The sequence below is a fragment of the Scleropages formosus genome, chromosome 14 (genome assembly GCF_900964775.1).
Source record: "Scleropages formosus chromosome 14, fSclFor1.1, whole genome shotgun sequence".
In the NCBI taxonomy this organism is placed as follows: domain Eukaryota; kingdom Metazoa; phylum Chordata; class Actinopteri; order Osteoglossiformes; family Osteoglossidae; genus Scleropages; species Scleropages formosus.
The window spans coordinates 308,364-323,938 of record NC_041819.1 but is presented as its reverse complement, the minus strand read 5'-3'; the positions used below and the strand labels follow the sequence as shown (position 1 = coordinate 323,938).

The window sequence follows — 15,575 nt, the reverse complement described above, 5'->3', positions numbered from 1 at the left end:
CACTGATGTTCATCGGTCGAGTAGGTGCATAAAACACAGGATAGATCAATCCTGATAACCTTCTATAATTTTTATTTTTTGTTTTTTATATAGTAAGGTACACAAACATTCACATACAATGCCAGAGTAGTGGCTGTGTAAAGGCTTATCTGGGGGTGATCATGAAGTTATGGTGCATGAACACTTACACCATACATGAGCTGGAGAGATCTTGGAAGGTCAGTCCACCACAACGGAGACAGAACCGAGAACCTCTGCGCTTTACTTTTTGTGCGCAGGACCACCGAGCGAGCAGAAGTAGACGATTTTAAACAGCTAAATTTCAGTTAAACATCATCGTGAACCACAGTCCACAACTAGCATGAATGTGAATTCAAATATCGCAATTACTGAATGTGGACAACTGCATTACTGGAATTTTGAGCAAAAATTATTATAGGGAAATGTACTGTGTGGTAAACAATATAAATCCTTCAGGTTTACACACAATGTCCACAACCACTTGTCCCAAGCAGGGTCGCAGCAAACCAGAGCCTAACCCAGCAAACACAGGGTGCAAGCCTGGAGGGGGAGGGGGACACACTCTGGACGGGATGCCAGTCTGCCGCAAGGCACCCCAAGCAGGGCTCAAACCCCAGACCCATCACAGAGCAGGCTCTGGCCAAACCCACTGCGCCCTCATGCCTTCAGTTTTATTTCTTTAATATTTGCTGAGGGCTTCTTCAAAAATTAAACTTAAAATGCTATTATACTTAGCAGCACCTAGACAAATATAAAACAATAATTCACATTTTGATTTAAGAGTTGATTTATTTTAAATCATAACATACTGATGTTTGATGTAAATATACAGCAACATATAGGAAAGTTTAGGTTTTAAGAGAAATAGGGAAACAGTTTTTCACAGTTAGAAAACTACAAAACACTAAATAGGGGCACAAGTGTCACAGCCATGCTTGTAAGAACATTCAAAGGACAAAAGTCACGTAAGAATTAAAATGCTACATGGACTCTCTACATGTCAGCATTTATTGTAACGTATTATTATTATTATTGTAACTAACAACAAAATCAGCAAATAATTCTGGAGCGCATGAATTGAAATGATCAAAACACTAATTTCAGCCCTGAAGGGAAAATGCTAGATAAACCAAATGAGACATTAGATACATTCTATGTAAGAAAGAAATTAAAAGTCAACCTGTGAAAAAAACCCAGCTGGACTTTTGAGCCAAGAGAGAATCAGTGCCTCAAATGTGTAATAATATTTCACATTTTCCTTCTCATTGTGTTTACTGTTCCCTAGCACCGGCAAAACTAGTAACTGAATTCCATTTATTTAAAACAAATAGTCACTTGTGTAACAATATCACAGCATTGTGGACATTAAGTAACACTAATTATTTCAACACAACTAAACATCAGTACAGTATCTGAAAAATGTTTTAACACCTTGATATAAGTGATTAATGGCAAGCCAGTCTTGCATCTCTCACAACACTGCCCTACCCAAAGCTACTTCCATAATGCTCCCTGGAGATGCAAAACTACGTACATACTGATCATGAAGAATAAAACATGATTACCCAAAGAAGGCAAAGGAGCAGCAGGGTGTGGCTGCAATAGGGTTAAACCTATAGGAAGTTCATTAGTTGAGGCACAATGGACACAACACAGTAGGTTTGTGCTGCACGGGGACCGGTGGGTGGACAGGAGCACAGGCACGTCACCTCCTAGCGGTGGGTGGATGGGAAGGTGAGGCGATCCGATCAAAAGCCCGTCTCGATGCTGAGGGTCCGACGTGTCACGTGCTCCACCTCGCCTGTTACATACTCGTCAAAGCTTGTGTGGTACTTGGCCAGCATCCTGAGCATCAGCCGCAGGTTGAGCCACCACTGCTCCTTGGGCATGCGGTGTCTGTGGGGAAAACACAGAGACATGGTCCATATGGGATTGCAGGTTCAAGTCCAGGTTACACAGCCTCAATTCCTTTAACAATCACACTTGTTTAGTAACTGTTTTATAGCCTACTGTTTGAGTACAAAATTATTCATCGATAATTTTGGAAAAAGTTTCACCTCAGTCAGAGAGGCTCTTGACCTTTCCTAGGTCACAAGCCCCTTTAAGAATCTGTTGAAAGCTAAGGACTCCTCATGTAAATATGTTCATAAATACAGTTCTGCGAAAATACTGCGCTCTCTTTACTGCAGGGAATATTTATTATCTTCATACAGAATTATGCTTTATAGTAATAGCATAGTAATGTTCATCCATTCATCTAATTTCAATAACCACTTGTCCTGAGCAGGGCTGAGATCAGCTGGACCAATTCTGGAATCATTGAGCACAAGGTTGATGGGGGGGTACACCATGGAGTCGATGCCAGTCTGTTGTAAGGTAGCATAGTAATATTGTAATTTTAATTAAAACTATAGCCCATGGACTCTAGGTTAAGAACTGCTGACATAAGTAAAGCTGAGTAATAATAACTATCAATAGTGCATAGTAACATTGAATTATTCAACAGGGGATGGGGGGCAATGTCCATTTGGGGCAACAGACACTACTGAATGTATGGATACAGATGTTTAATTGAAAGGTTTCAGCTCTTTACAGATCTGTTCAAACTCGACATTTACAAGCTCCAGGAGGGCTGCTGTCATTGTATGTTTTAGAAGGTACTTTAACTACTCCAGTACATCTTCCAGCTCTCCAAAGGGGTAAAACTGTCTGTCAGTAACCATCTGCGAAGGCAGTAAAATATGTGAAATCGGCGCTCACTCAAAATCAGTGTGCTCCTTCAGTTCAGTGACAGGGCTAAAGGTCAGCACTTTCTTGGTCATTCCGATCACGCACGCTGTTTCCGGTGAGTTGGCAAACACACGGCCTAGAGGGGAAAAGCAAGAACGCTGTTAGAATTTACTGTTAGCATTCACTCCCGTTTCCGCTTCAAATGCTGGAGCAAGTCCTCCTTGTGTCCCACCCTGTCTGTAGGTTTTCTCCATCTTCTCAGTGATCCACAGAACAGCCTTCACACCCAGCTTGGTGCCAAAATTCCTGTCAAAGGGAGTGGGGGACCCTCCCTGGAAAGAGGACAAAGGTCATACATGTAGTAATATTAAGAAGTCACATATTGCTAAGAGGCAGCCTCTGCTCTGAGACTTGCATCACAGCATGCCAAAAACAAAGGAATAATTCCCTATACACACTTCCCACTTCTGGTCTCTGCTCTCTGGCACCCCCCACCTGCTGCAAGTGTCCAAGCACGTTCATCCTGCAGTCGAAGATGCCCTTCCCTTCAGCTGAGTACAGGTTGTAGATGAAGTCTGTGGTGTAATGTGGGTTGGACTTTTCGTTTCTGAAACCACATAGTAAAATTACTGCCACAGAGAGCATAGAGAGGAAGTCCTGTACTTTGCTCAACACCTGGGGAATGAAGGAATCACAAAAAACCACACAACATAATAAATTGGCATCATTTTACAGCACAGAATTTCTTCTATAAGGTGTATAAGGACTCAGCAGTGGAGCACGCATGGTTTGGGAGATACATTAAAAAAATCTCAGTAATGGACAACAGTGAACAGCTGGGACTCAGAAGGGTATATGAGGAGACAAGCACACATAACTATGCTTTTTTTTTAAATAATTGAAATACAAACCTAGAAACAGACACTCAAACACCCACACACATGCTTTTTCCTTTGTAATGAACAAACACCACACTTACCTGAGCACTAGACCTCTCTGAATGTCATTCTTCATCTTTTCCTTGAGATGCTCCACATTCGCCTGTCAGTGCCAACAGTGATTACAAAGAGGTCTCAGGAGCCTCAGTGCCTCTATTGCAGGAGGCAAATGTCAATTGGAGCAATCAGCTCACCTCCAGGTCGTGGATATTGAAGGCCTCCTCGAAGATGTAGGCTGCGTCAGCTCCCACGGCGATGCCAGCGACGGTAGCCAGGTATCCGCAATATCCGCCCATGGTCTCCACCACAAACACACGTCTCTTCGTACCCGAAGCAGACTGCTTGATCTTGTCACAACTCTGTGCAGGAAAAGGACTTTTGAGTGACCTGAGCATCTGCAAAGCGCCTTAATGCACAAGGTAAAAGTCCGGTTTTACGAATGCATTAACTTAATTCATCAGCAGACCAATATTTTCAAACTGGACAGCTGGTAGTGTAGTGGTAGTGCTGCCTTTAGACCCACATGTCACAGGTTCAAATCCCATCTCAGGCTGTGCTACCCTTGAACAAGGTACTTACCCTAAATTGCTCAAGTAAAATTACTCGGCTGTATAAATGGGTAAATAATTGTGAGTAACTTAACACTAAGTCACTTTGGAGAAAAGCATCAGCTAAATGAATAAATGTAACAGTGACACCACAACCTCCTGCTGTACTGTAAGCAGCAGCACGTCTATACAGAACAACATCTGAGTTCATATTCATTTACTGTGAAACTGAACTCATTTTCCCCAAAAGGATTCAATGTATAACAGACACATACAGAAAACAAGAGTTGGGTATTTTTACTAAAACTCTTTACAGTACAGGAAGAACCTTATTCAACAGTATTATAGCCATAGAAGAAAGTGGGGCTTAAACCAGCAACTTTCCAATTACAAATCCATGTCCTTATATACTACGGTAACCAAATATGTGGTGTAGTGGTTAGAGCCATTGCCTTGACATCTAAAGGTTCCCGGGTTGAATCCCGCTCCTGCTGTAGCACCCTTGAGCAAGAATAACCTACTGTATAACTGGATAAATTACTGTGAAGACAGAAGTCAGTCTCAGCGAACACTGCACCAAGCCCTTACCTCCATGGCGGCATTAACGGCAGTGTCGGAGCCCACGCTGAAGTCCGTGCCGGGGACGTTGTTGCTGATAGTGGCGGGGACGACGCACATGACAATGCAGAGCTCGTCATAGCGACCACGTGCTTCTACCAACTGCAGCACCCCTTCGTATGCCTGGAGGGGGTCAGGAGTCAGAGCAAGATCAGCACAAAGCCAGCGAAGCTCATCTCAGCTGAAGTGACCTGCTGGATTTCAGCAGCACTTCAGTATAGCCATGTCTTCAGAGGAGAGTGGAGCCAAGCAGGAGCTCACAAACATATCACTCCAACAGTTTACACTGAGCTGAGACACCTATTGCTGCCATGGGGCATTACCTCAAATCCGCCAATCACCAGAAGGGACTGGATGTTGTACTTGCAGACATTGTCCACAATCTCCTCTATGCAGGAGTTCGGTAGAGTCCTGCAACGTAAATCAGAACCGCCCCTCAGTTAAGAAAGATGAAAAGACCAGCGGTTAAAGGTGGTAATTTCTTCTGGAGTGCCTTCAAATTTGGAGTGGCAGACAGCATGGCAGTTGTAGATGTGAACTTGCAACCAGCAGGATGTCAGTTTCAGCCCCAGGCTGGATTCTGCAACTTAAGGCTAGTATACATGGGTTGTGCTCCAAGTCAGACAGAAGTTTTATGGTATTAAAAATAAATGTCCATAACTTTGAAATGTTTTTGCTCAACTATTTGCAGTGTGAGGATGCAGTGTGCTGGCACTGGGTATGGACTAGTTTGTTGAGACAATGGGACCACTGGCAAGACTACAACATGCCCTTCTCCATTGCTGTGCCCCCCCACAGCCCTCTTTCCCACAGACCTTCTCTTGTTCTCACCGTTTGGTCCCCAGCAAGGAGCCCCCTTGGCCAGTCCATCCTCCCACATCGTGCCAGCTGGCCTCATTGATCTTTTGGACAAAACAATTCATCAGTGAAAAGAGGCCCTTTCCTCACCACGGCAACAGTCCGCCACCGTAACCACCAAGAAAGTATTAAATTCATGACTCATCAGCTCTGGAAAAACATCACATCTTTTCACTACAATTTCATCATAGCCAAACTGCAACTACAGAGCACAAACTGAACAAGATGGAAAAGAACGCAAAAACACTAACATGAAAAACACTCTAGTAAAGTGAAACACACGGACAGTACAAATATATAAAGTAACTGGTAATGCAGTGTTTTACATTTACAACAGGGTACATCTGACTGGTATTATAATATACTGTATAATATATAATGTAGGGAAAACCTCACCAGCCCCTTAGCCAGGCCTCCAAAGCCATCGTGGACGGTGTAGACCTTGTGGCCCTTGGCCAGACCCATCCTCACGGCTGACCGCACCACTGCATTCATTCCCGCTGCCGGGGCCCCCACATTGAGGATCGCCATTGAGAAGTTACTCTGTCGAAGGGGCACAGAGAGTGAAAACATCGAATGGCCTCCTGATACCTGAGGGAGAATTTCTGAGCTGGTGGAACAATCTCACTCTGTCCCTCGGAGCTGCCGAGTCCCTCTTAATACTGAAGAAGGGTTTCAAAAACCTGCAGTAAATTATCTGTATTTTCCCTAACAATTCTATGTGCAGCCTCTCATACAATGTCTGCTGCTTAAACTGCCGAAAGCATCAATGAACATTTAATGTAAAGACTGCCCCCCACCCCGCAGTGCCCCATACCTGGGACTGCGCCGGTTTCTGATGCGCCAGCAGCTTGTAGGTGTTCCAGTTGTTTTCGAAGCTCCTGCAGAAGAGACACAGTGAGCCGTTATCTGTTACAGGAAGACACACAGGCACACACCAGGACATGGGGGTGGGGTGCGGGGGGGCTCACTTCCCACGCAGCTGGATGGCCTCCTCGAACCTCAGCTCATTCATGGCCTTCTGCACCTCCTTAGTCTGTGGACACAGAAGAGGAGCCTCTCATCATTCAAATCCTTCTCAGCAGCGAAGCCTTCAGGCTCCTCCACACATCTTGTGATCGACTGAGGTGTTTTCTCGTGTGTGGGTAGCGTGTGCAGCTTCTGCTCATACCATCTGCACACACTCCATGAGCGGCAGGTGCATCGCCTGGTTTCCTGACAGACCGATGACACAGGCCTCTGTCTCCGGTGTGGCCTCCAGCAGGGCCACCACAGCTTCCATGCCCATCTTGCTGCTCTGCAGGGGGTGTTGCATAGTGCCAGGATGTTTGGAACCAAAGCAGCAGGAAAGTCACATACGCAGAAAAGGACGGCACGTCATCATGCGTTTGTGTAACAGACGGGGTGGCGGGGGGTGAGAAACGTACAAGCACCCTGTCAAAGGCAGATGGCGTGCCCCCTCTCTGGACGTGACCCAGCACAGTCACCCGCGTGTCGTAGCCCAGCCGCTGCACCACCAGCTGGAGGTCAGGACACAGGTAGGGGGGAGGGGTCAGCATGTAACAACCAACGCTGTTTTGTGCTTTTAAGAGAAACTGTTTTACAGTCATGTTATACTTTAACCCCAGAATAGTTATTATAAAAAAGCAAAGGGTTTTAAATAAGATTTATTTATTCCCCCAGACTTAATTACAAATCAGTTATTCCATTAGCTTATGTTTATACAGTAGGACCCTCGTATCCGCAGGAGATAGCTTCCAAGCCCCCCAGCGGATGCCTGAAACTGCGGATAGTAGTGAACACTATATATTGAACATACTATACATACCTATGATAAAGTTTAATTTATAAATTAGGCACAAGACATTTATTTACCTGAACACAAGCACTGCGATACCGTGAGAGTTGATCTAATAACCGAGACAGCTACTAAATGACTAACGACTGGGTAATGTATACAGCATGGATATGCTGGACAAAGGGATAATTAACGTCCCGGGAGGGACTGCACAAGTTTCATCATGTCACTCAGAACGGTGCACAATTTAAATTATGAATGTTTACTGTATTTCTGGAATTCTCTATTTAATTTTTTCAGACCATTGTCAACCACGTTTAAGTGAAACCACAGTAACTGAAACAGCGGATACGGGGGTCTTACTGTAATTTCTGGAGACCTGCACAGGGAACATAATAGTGTTTTATGTACTCAGTTTAGTGCTCTTTAGTGTTAGTTACAGGTGTTAGTTTTATATGCGTATTTTTTGTAATTAATGTTTTTGGTTAAATTTCTTATACCTGGCATAAGAAAGTTACCATGGTAAGCATCCTTTTCGTAATAAATCACGCTTTATTATGTCTGAATAGACCTTGGCGCTTTTTGTAAATGAGGATGGGGGGGTGGTCTGTCTCCTTACGTCCTTCACGTAGCTGGAGGAGATGGGCTCGCCATGCTTGTCGATGGCTCCTTCTGCCACGATCACAATGTTCAGCCGGGACCCCTTGCTGCGGTTCTGAGCACAAAACACAACAAACGTAAAGCATTTGTAGACTGCACTCCCCCCCCATCGCAGACCCCCCCAGCTCACCTCCTCTAAGCGTGCACAGAGGTGGTCCTCCCAGCCCTCCTCTGGTGGGGCCTCTGGGATGAAAACCCAGTCTGCTCCAGACGCCAGCGCTGACACCATGGCCAGGTACCTGACCGCACGTACAACCACAACCGTCAACTGAGACGCGACAATACATCGCGCACAGAGTGTGTGTAGAGCGCTGCTGACTGTGAGGTCACCACTAACACAGTGTAACTAAAGAGCGTGGGAGCAATACAGTCATTAGGGAGGTTGCAATGAGGTTGCAAAGAAGCGCGCCTGCAATCATCAGCTCATAGCCCAGTCATCGGATCACAACCCCCTGGACACACAATGCTGGAGAGTGCGGTCAACCATCACATTATAATCCACTAGACACAGAGAATGGTAAACACAGTGAACTGTGGCCATGATCCACCGCACACAAGGTATTCAGGAACATGCTCAATGTCCATCCACCCATTATTAATTACTGCATGTGTAGCGCAGGGTTACGGTGGTCCAGAGCCTAGTCTGGAGGCATGAGGCAGGGTGCACCCTGGATGGGACGACACTCCATCACAGGGCAATGGCGCACGCAAACACACACACTATGGGCAGTTTAGAGTCACCAATAAAACATGAAGGGCAGACATTGATTGTGAGAAAGGAAGAGGATTAATGACTCACCCGCAGTGCCGGCCCATAACTTCCAGAACAAATGCGCGCTGGTGGCTGAAAGGTACAAACACAAAGCGTGCATTTCAACGAGGGCAAGCGGCGAGGGACCAATCCCGAGCTCAAACCCGGGACCGACGTGCACCAGACACACAGTCACAGCCGGAGAAACGTGTAAAAAAAAAAAAAAAAAAAACCATATCCTTCCTGCAGTCAGGCATTATGTAAGAATTCATGGGACATATGAAGAGCTGTGATGGGGTGGTTTGGGGACAGCAGTCTGTTAACTGTGCTCTCACTCCTTGTTGTAACACTCAGCAGCAGAGTGCACAACCTTCTGGGAAACGCTCCAACTGCAGTCGGACGACAAGGCGGTAGCGAGTGCCAGAATGCACGCGGCCCACTCCCGCCCCACAATGCCACTCTTTCACAGGCACCCGGAAACCTCGTTTCTCACATAGAGGGTGAGTGTGCGTGTAAGTGTATATTCACATATAATGTCAGTGTGATGAATCAGCAGGCATAAATAACACACATTTCTGTTACTATTATTTTCTCTTCATATGTGTGTGTGTGTATTATGTTGTCTTTTCTTATGTCTTATTATTGATACTTTTTGTTACACTGATTTAAATTAAGCTTTGCTGTTTTACATCCAAATAACAAAGTACCATGTAGTGCCTTTTAAACCAGCTTCTCAAGTTTACGCAAAAACTTGAGAAGCTGGTTTAAAAGGCACTACATGGAGTTCATTACTATTATTTCTATTATTATCATTTTCTAATATCAGAAATTATGCAAATTAACTCATCATGGGGGTCTACACTTTCCTGCTCTAGTGTGTATCAGCAGAAGAAACTGTGCCCCAGCAGAGCCCATAAAGCAAGGAGGAATAAAACACACACACACGACACGTCAAACCTCCCTCCCCTCACCACACACAATACCATCAGACTGCAGTGTGTTTCTGACACAATCTCTTGCGACCTAGCGACGGGGCCTGACCTTTGCGCCGTCGTGGTGATGGCGTCGATGACCTCCATGATGCGGTGCAGTGCTGAGTCTGCCCCAATGGTCATGTCCGTGCCACAGAAGTCGTTGTCGATGGAGCCCACGAGACCCACAATGTTCAGGTGGGCATGCTGCTGGGCCAGGGCCTTTGTGATCCTCTCTGGCATACGGCAGACACAAAGCAAGTGTCCGAAATGATAACGCCAAGGTTTTCAGACATGATAAGTAATAATCAGTCATAACTGAAGCTCTTCTACACTGGTGGGTGTTGAGGTCACATTTAGAGCAGCACATAGAACAGTAGAACTTATACACAAGGGTGCAAAGTGAAATATTTTATATAAAGGTGGCATGGTGTCACAGCGGGTAGCACTGGTGCCTCACTCTCCTAGGTCATGGGCTTCAATGTGAGTTCAATTCTGGCTCGGTCTGCATTTTGTCCCTGTGTTTGCATGGGTTTCCCCCAGGTGCTCTAGTTTACACCCACAGTCCAAAGGCATATGTTTCAGGTGAACTGGAGACTCTAAATTGCCCTTAGTGTGTGAGTGTAAGTGAAAGAGTGTGTGATTGCCCTCCAATGGCCTCACTCACTCTCCTGCACCAGCTCGGCCAGCAGGCCCGGCCACTCGCTGCGAAACACATCGGCCCCTGTGAGACTGCCGTCTCCGCCGCACACACACAGGTTGGTGATCCCGCGTTGTACCAGGTTGAACGCAGCCTTCAGGCGCCCCTCCCGCTTGGTGAAGTCTTCACAGCGGGCACTGCCAATCACCGTGCCGCCCTGGGGGGGAAGTGAGGTCAGCACAGGGTCACCCAAGTACCACTGGGGTCACAACTCAGCCAGATGATTTGTCCAACCACAATGGGTCTAAATTAGTCCTCTGTCATTGCAGAACCCACAGCTCATCCCCAGATTCTAATGTTTGTGAACGGATTTGGTACGAATCCTCGCTCTCACCGCAGTGTCCTAGATCAGAGTATTTACTCAAAACTCACAAAGTAAAAATTACCCAGGTGTATAGTCAAATCATTTTAAGATAAGCTTCAGATAAAAAGGGATTCTTCTTCTTCTTATTATTAGTACTACTACTAATTATTATTATTATTATTATTATTATAGTTTAGTCACTGGGGGGTGCGGTGGCATAGTGGGTTTGACCGGGTCCTGCTCTCCAGTGAGTCTGGGGTTCAAGTCCCGCTTGGGGTGCCTTGTGATGGACTGGCGTCCCGTCCTGGGTGTGTCCCCTCCCCCTCCAGCCTTACGCCCTGTGTTGTCGAGTGAGGCTCCGGCTCCCCACGACCCCACTTAGGACAAGCGGTTTCAGAAGGTGTGTGTGTGTGTGTTCAGTCATTCAGCTGCTCTTCATTTAGTATTTAGTGACCCACTGCAACACTAATCACAGCAAATTTTTTGCTTCACAGCAAATGTACGTCGCTTTGGACAAAAGCATCTGCTAAATGAATAAATGTAAATTAATAAATGTAAATAATAATGAAGTGGTCTCCTGCCTAGGGTTCAAACCCAGCTGCTCTGTTTTAATCCATTATACATAAATGGATCAGCTGGGATTTGCCCACTGAGCAGAGTGGGGGACACAGGAGTGTGTTATGTAAGCCCGAGTTGGGAGCCGCAGTTGTTTTGATGTCTCCTTGCAGTGATCCGCTTACACTCTGCCTCTTAGCACCTCCTGGCCATGCCCTCATTTTACCACTAAGCACTCATTTGATCAGTGGAGAACACCACCCAAATGCACACATTCAGCACAATGCTTTTTTGGGACCTATTTATAGCATTTTCTGAAGCAGTTTAGGTTCCCTCCCTGGGATTTGAACTGGAAACCTTTCAGATCATGGCCTTTAACCCTTGATAACCCCGAATCCTATTCATGGGGAAACAAAAAGACCTCAACATCTGCACCTTGAGCAAGTGAACCATGTGTCTCCGCCCCCAGAGAAACGGAGGCCTACCAGTGGGTGAGAAGGGGAGGGAGGGCTGCCAGTGGGTGAGAAGGGGAGGGAGGGCTGGGCTATAGATGCGACCCTCTCCCCAGATAGGCTGCCTTACCAGCTGGATGATGTCAGAAACAGTCTGCCAGTTGGCCAGTCTGATGTGGTCACCTCCGTCCACAAGCCCCTGGTAGCCCTGGGGGAGGGGCACACAGCCACAATGGACAGAAATCAGTGTGTGGCACTCAGAAGGAATGTTGAGCACAACTTTATAATTATATAAACCAAATATGAATCAAAACAGCTTTGGCTCATGGATTATCAGTTACAGTTTTTTTTTTCCATTCCTTATGTTGAAACATACCTCATAGATGAGATACACTTTGGCTCCAACGTATATCCCCATGCGGGTGACGGCGCGCACCGCTGCATTCATACCTGCGTTCGCATGTCGGCGAGAGAGTTGTTGCTCACTTTAACCACTTTCCACCTCTCTTCTCATGTGACACATGCTGGTTACTGTTTTACACATACACATTTTTTTCAGCTGATGCTTTGAGATACTTACACTGATTCACCTCACTGGGTCATTTCTATTGTAGTGAATCGTGGTAAATTCCTTGTTCAAGGGGTTCTGCAGCTGAAGGTGGGACGAGAACGTTACCTGGGTGCTTTGAGCGCAACGTTTCGGCTCTAACCACTTCGCCACCTGCTGGCCCATTTTGATTTCTGGTGTTACTTCCATGTTTCAGTGGTAAACACTCGCTACATGTGTTCTGTGTGTTTTCATGTGTTCAACATGTGCACGTAATAGTGACCGTCTCTCCGTAAGCAAACAATGCTGTTTATTCCTATGTACATACGCCATGTTTTGCTATCCATCTGATTTATGCAGTTTCGATGTAAATTATCATGTGTTTCCGTCCGTCGTTCTGTCCGCGGGGATGAATGCGTGACACCCTGCCCGCATGCGCGCCGCGTGCAGCTCCGAGCTCGTACATCACCACCACCACCATCATCAATGATCATCACCATCCTCGGCTCCGTGTGCGTGTGCGCGTACCTTGCGCGTCTCCTCCGCTGGTGAGCACGGCGATGGCCCTTCCCGCGCCCGTCCGCTGCAGTTTCTCCAGCTCCAAGTGCTTCATGGCGGCGGCACTGAGAACTCCTCACTGCGGGATGGCTGCCGGCCGCGCTGCGCCTTTGCACCCGGAGTGGGGAAAGCTCCACAGCGTCGCCCGCGGTGGAAGTGTGCCCCCTCTGGACCCTCCTACCGTCCCGCCCCCCGCGCGGCTCTTCTCTGGACCACGCAGTCCTCCCGCCGGCTGCTGCCGTTCAGCGAGGGGAACGACATGGGCTGTTGTAACAGGACCTTTTTTTTAGGGGAAGATAAAAAAAACCCTAAAAATTACAAAACACTCCAATATAACCAGACATACATTAACACCTTAAAAATATTACAATAAATAAGTCTTAATGACCTTCTTATTATCACACTCGATAGTGTTTATGTACTGCTTAACTTCTTTAGAAAAATAGAAAACATATGAAAACTGAGGTACCCAATAGGTTTTATATTAGCAAATTTTGACCTGTGTATATGATATTTAGCTAAAATAAGTAATGAATTAATGATATATGCTTGTTTCTCTGTACAGCTATCAAAACGAAAGAACCCAAACAGTACATATTCATACAAAGCAACATTCTTACACAGTTTATCAGTAATAAATTTAAAGACATCTCTCCATAGCTTTTTGGTATAATGACAGTGCCAAAAGAGGTGAGGCACTGTTTCTGGGTGCAGGTTACCAAAAGAACAGCTTACATCAATCCCATCCTTGAATCTTCTAATAAAATGCTTGACAGGGTAGAATTTGTGTATAGTCTTGAAAGAGATTTCCCTAACCTTGTTTGTTAAGAAGTATTTGTGAGTCAACAGCCAAACTTTTTCCCATGGGACATTGTTAACAAAGGTGTTCCAATAAGCAATGACAGGTAAGGTAGCAACTTCATTGTGTTATTATTTCTGAGAGACCGTGAGAAACAGATCCTTCCACATGGAGTATCAGCTGGATTCCCTATAGAAACAACAGCAGGGTAAGCGACCTCTCTAAGTAGAGCCACATAACCATTAGGAATAGCCTTCATTACCAGGCCAAACTCTTCCTTTGTGACATGAAACCCGAAACAAGACACAAATTCAGTGTCACTCATAAGAACTCCTTGTGAGGTCAGCAACTGGTCCACCAGAAGGATATTTCTGTTGAACCAACTCTTTAAAAAGATACTCCTACCCTTATAAAGGACCTCACCATTGTTCCAAATATAATACCGGTGTGGAGAAAAATTGTGCTTGTAAATTATTTCCATGGCAACGGAGCCTGTTTGTGAAAGGCTAACAATTTAACAGTTAACTTCTCTATATTATAACTGCACATCAGAAGGAATGAGAGACCACCAATTTGGTCAAAACCAAATTTTGGAATGAAATTCCAGATGGAGGCATAATTTCTCAGAAATTGCTTCATCCAGTTAATTTTAGGAGTCATATTCAAGGCAGTCAAGTCCAAGAAATCAAGCCCACCATTCCTATATGAGTTCACAACCACAGACTTCTGGTTTTTCCAGAAAAAATTGAAGAGCATCTGGTCTATTGCTTTAGCAGTTTTGCTGTCTAAATGTACTGAAGAGGCAACATAGGTGAGCCTGGAAATACCCTCTGCTTTGGACAGAAGGACCCGCCCATTTAAAGATAGGTCCCTTTGTAACCAAAGATTAAACTTGTTCTTTGTCTTATTACTCATGGGGTTGAAGTTTGGAGCAATTCTGTCCAGTGGATCCTTAATTATCTGAATTCCTAAATGATTTACTTTTTCTTTAACAGGGATGCCACTAATTGATGTTACAGGACAATCCTTCAATACAAGCAGCTCACATTTTTAAGGTTAAGGCATAAACCTGAAGCCTTAGAAAACACTTCAGCTGATTCAACAGGTTAATAGGGAACTTGTCTCTTCTGCGTACATGTACCGTACACTGTTTTGCAGCAGTGATATGCAGAAGTTACACAGAAGCCCCGCTGTCCATCGCTCCTTATTGTGAGCACATCTCCCTTTGGCTGCAGCAACACTTTACCCATCAATACGTCACACAGGACTGCAACAAGTCCAGCAGCCAGATACATTTTAAGTCACAAAACTGAGCACGCTACAGTTTGGTTTAAAAGTGTTTGTTTCTTAGCTTCTTCTTCTTCTTATTATTATTATTATTATTATTAGTAGTAGTAGTAGTAGTAGTAGTAATATTTTCACACTCATACTGGAGAACAAGGGTGCATGTTGTTTTCACAGGACATTATAGTAATAATGTTGTATGTTTTCTATACTAGTAACAAACCCATGGGCAGTGTAGTGGATCAAGCTGCTGTCTCTACATCCCCAGGTTACAGGTTCAAATCCTAGCTCCACCTGTAGTACCCTTGAGTAGAGTAAAGTTTTCACTGAATTGCTCTAATAAAAGAGGGCAGCTAGTAGCATAGTGGTTAGAGCTACTGCCTTTGAACCAAAAGGTTGTAGGGTTGATCCCTACCTCCAGCTGTAGTACCCTTGAACAAGGTACTTACCCTTAATTGCTTCAGTAAAATTACCCAGCTGTAT

At 45.3% G+C, this 15,575-nt stretch overlaps 1 protein-coding gene across 3 annotated transcripts; it reads right to left on the bottom strand.

Annotated features, from left to right (window-relative positions):
* Window positions 1–878: 878 nt before the first annotated feature.
* On the bottom strand, window positions 879–13,224 carry pfkla (phosphofructokinase, liver a). 3 transcript variants are annotated; one of them, XM_018726181.2, is made up of 23 exons: window positions 12,980–13,047; window positions 12,485–12,556; window positions 12,281–12,354; window positions 12,035–12,112; window positions 10,561–10,750; window positions 9,964–10,129; window positions 8,971–9,015; window positions 8,302–8,410; window positions 8,131–8,226; window positions 7,141–7,233; window positions 6,885–7,010; window positions 6,685–6,749; window positions 6,531–6,594; window positions 6,110–6,256; window positions 5,687–5,757; window positions 5,179–5,266; window positions 4,826–4,978; window positions 3,884–4,048; window positions 3,731–3,792; window positions 3,247–3,358; window positions 2,984–3,083; window positions 2,782–2,887; window positions 879–1,917 (listed from the first exon to the last, which is right to left on the bottom strand). In XM_018726181.2, exons 3-23 carry the CDS (start codon window positions 12,350–12,352, stop codon window positions 1,770–1,772), a joined length of 2,256 nt encoding a protein of 751 aa, XP_018581697.1. In that variant the 5' UTR covers window positions 12,353–12,354; window positions 12,485–12,556; window positions 12,980–13,047; the 3' UTR covers window positions 879–1,769. The 3 variants fall into 3 exon arrangements, with proteins under 3 accessions (XP_018581697.1, XP_018581689.1, XP_018581704.1); XM_018726173.2 differs by lacking the exon at window positions 12,485–12,556 and having other exon boundaries at window positions 12,980–13,224; XM_018726188.2 differs by lacking the exon at window positions 12,980–13,047 and having other exon boundaries at window positions 12,485–12,971.
* Between the last annotated feature and the right edge of the window lie 2,351 nt (window positions 13,225–15,575).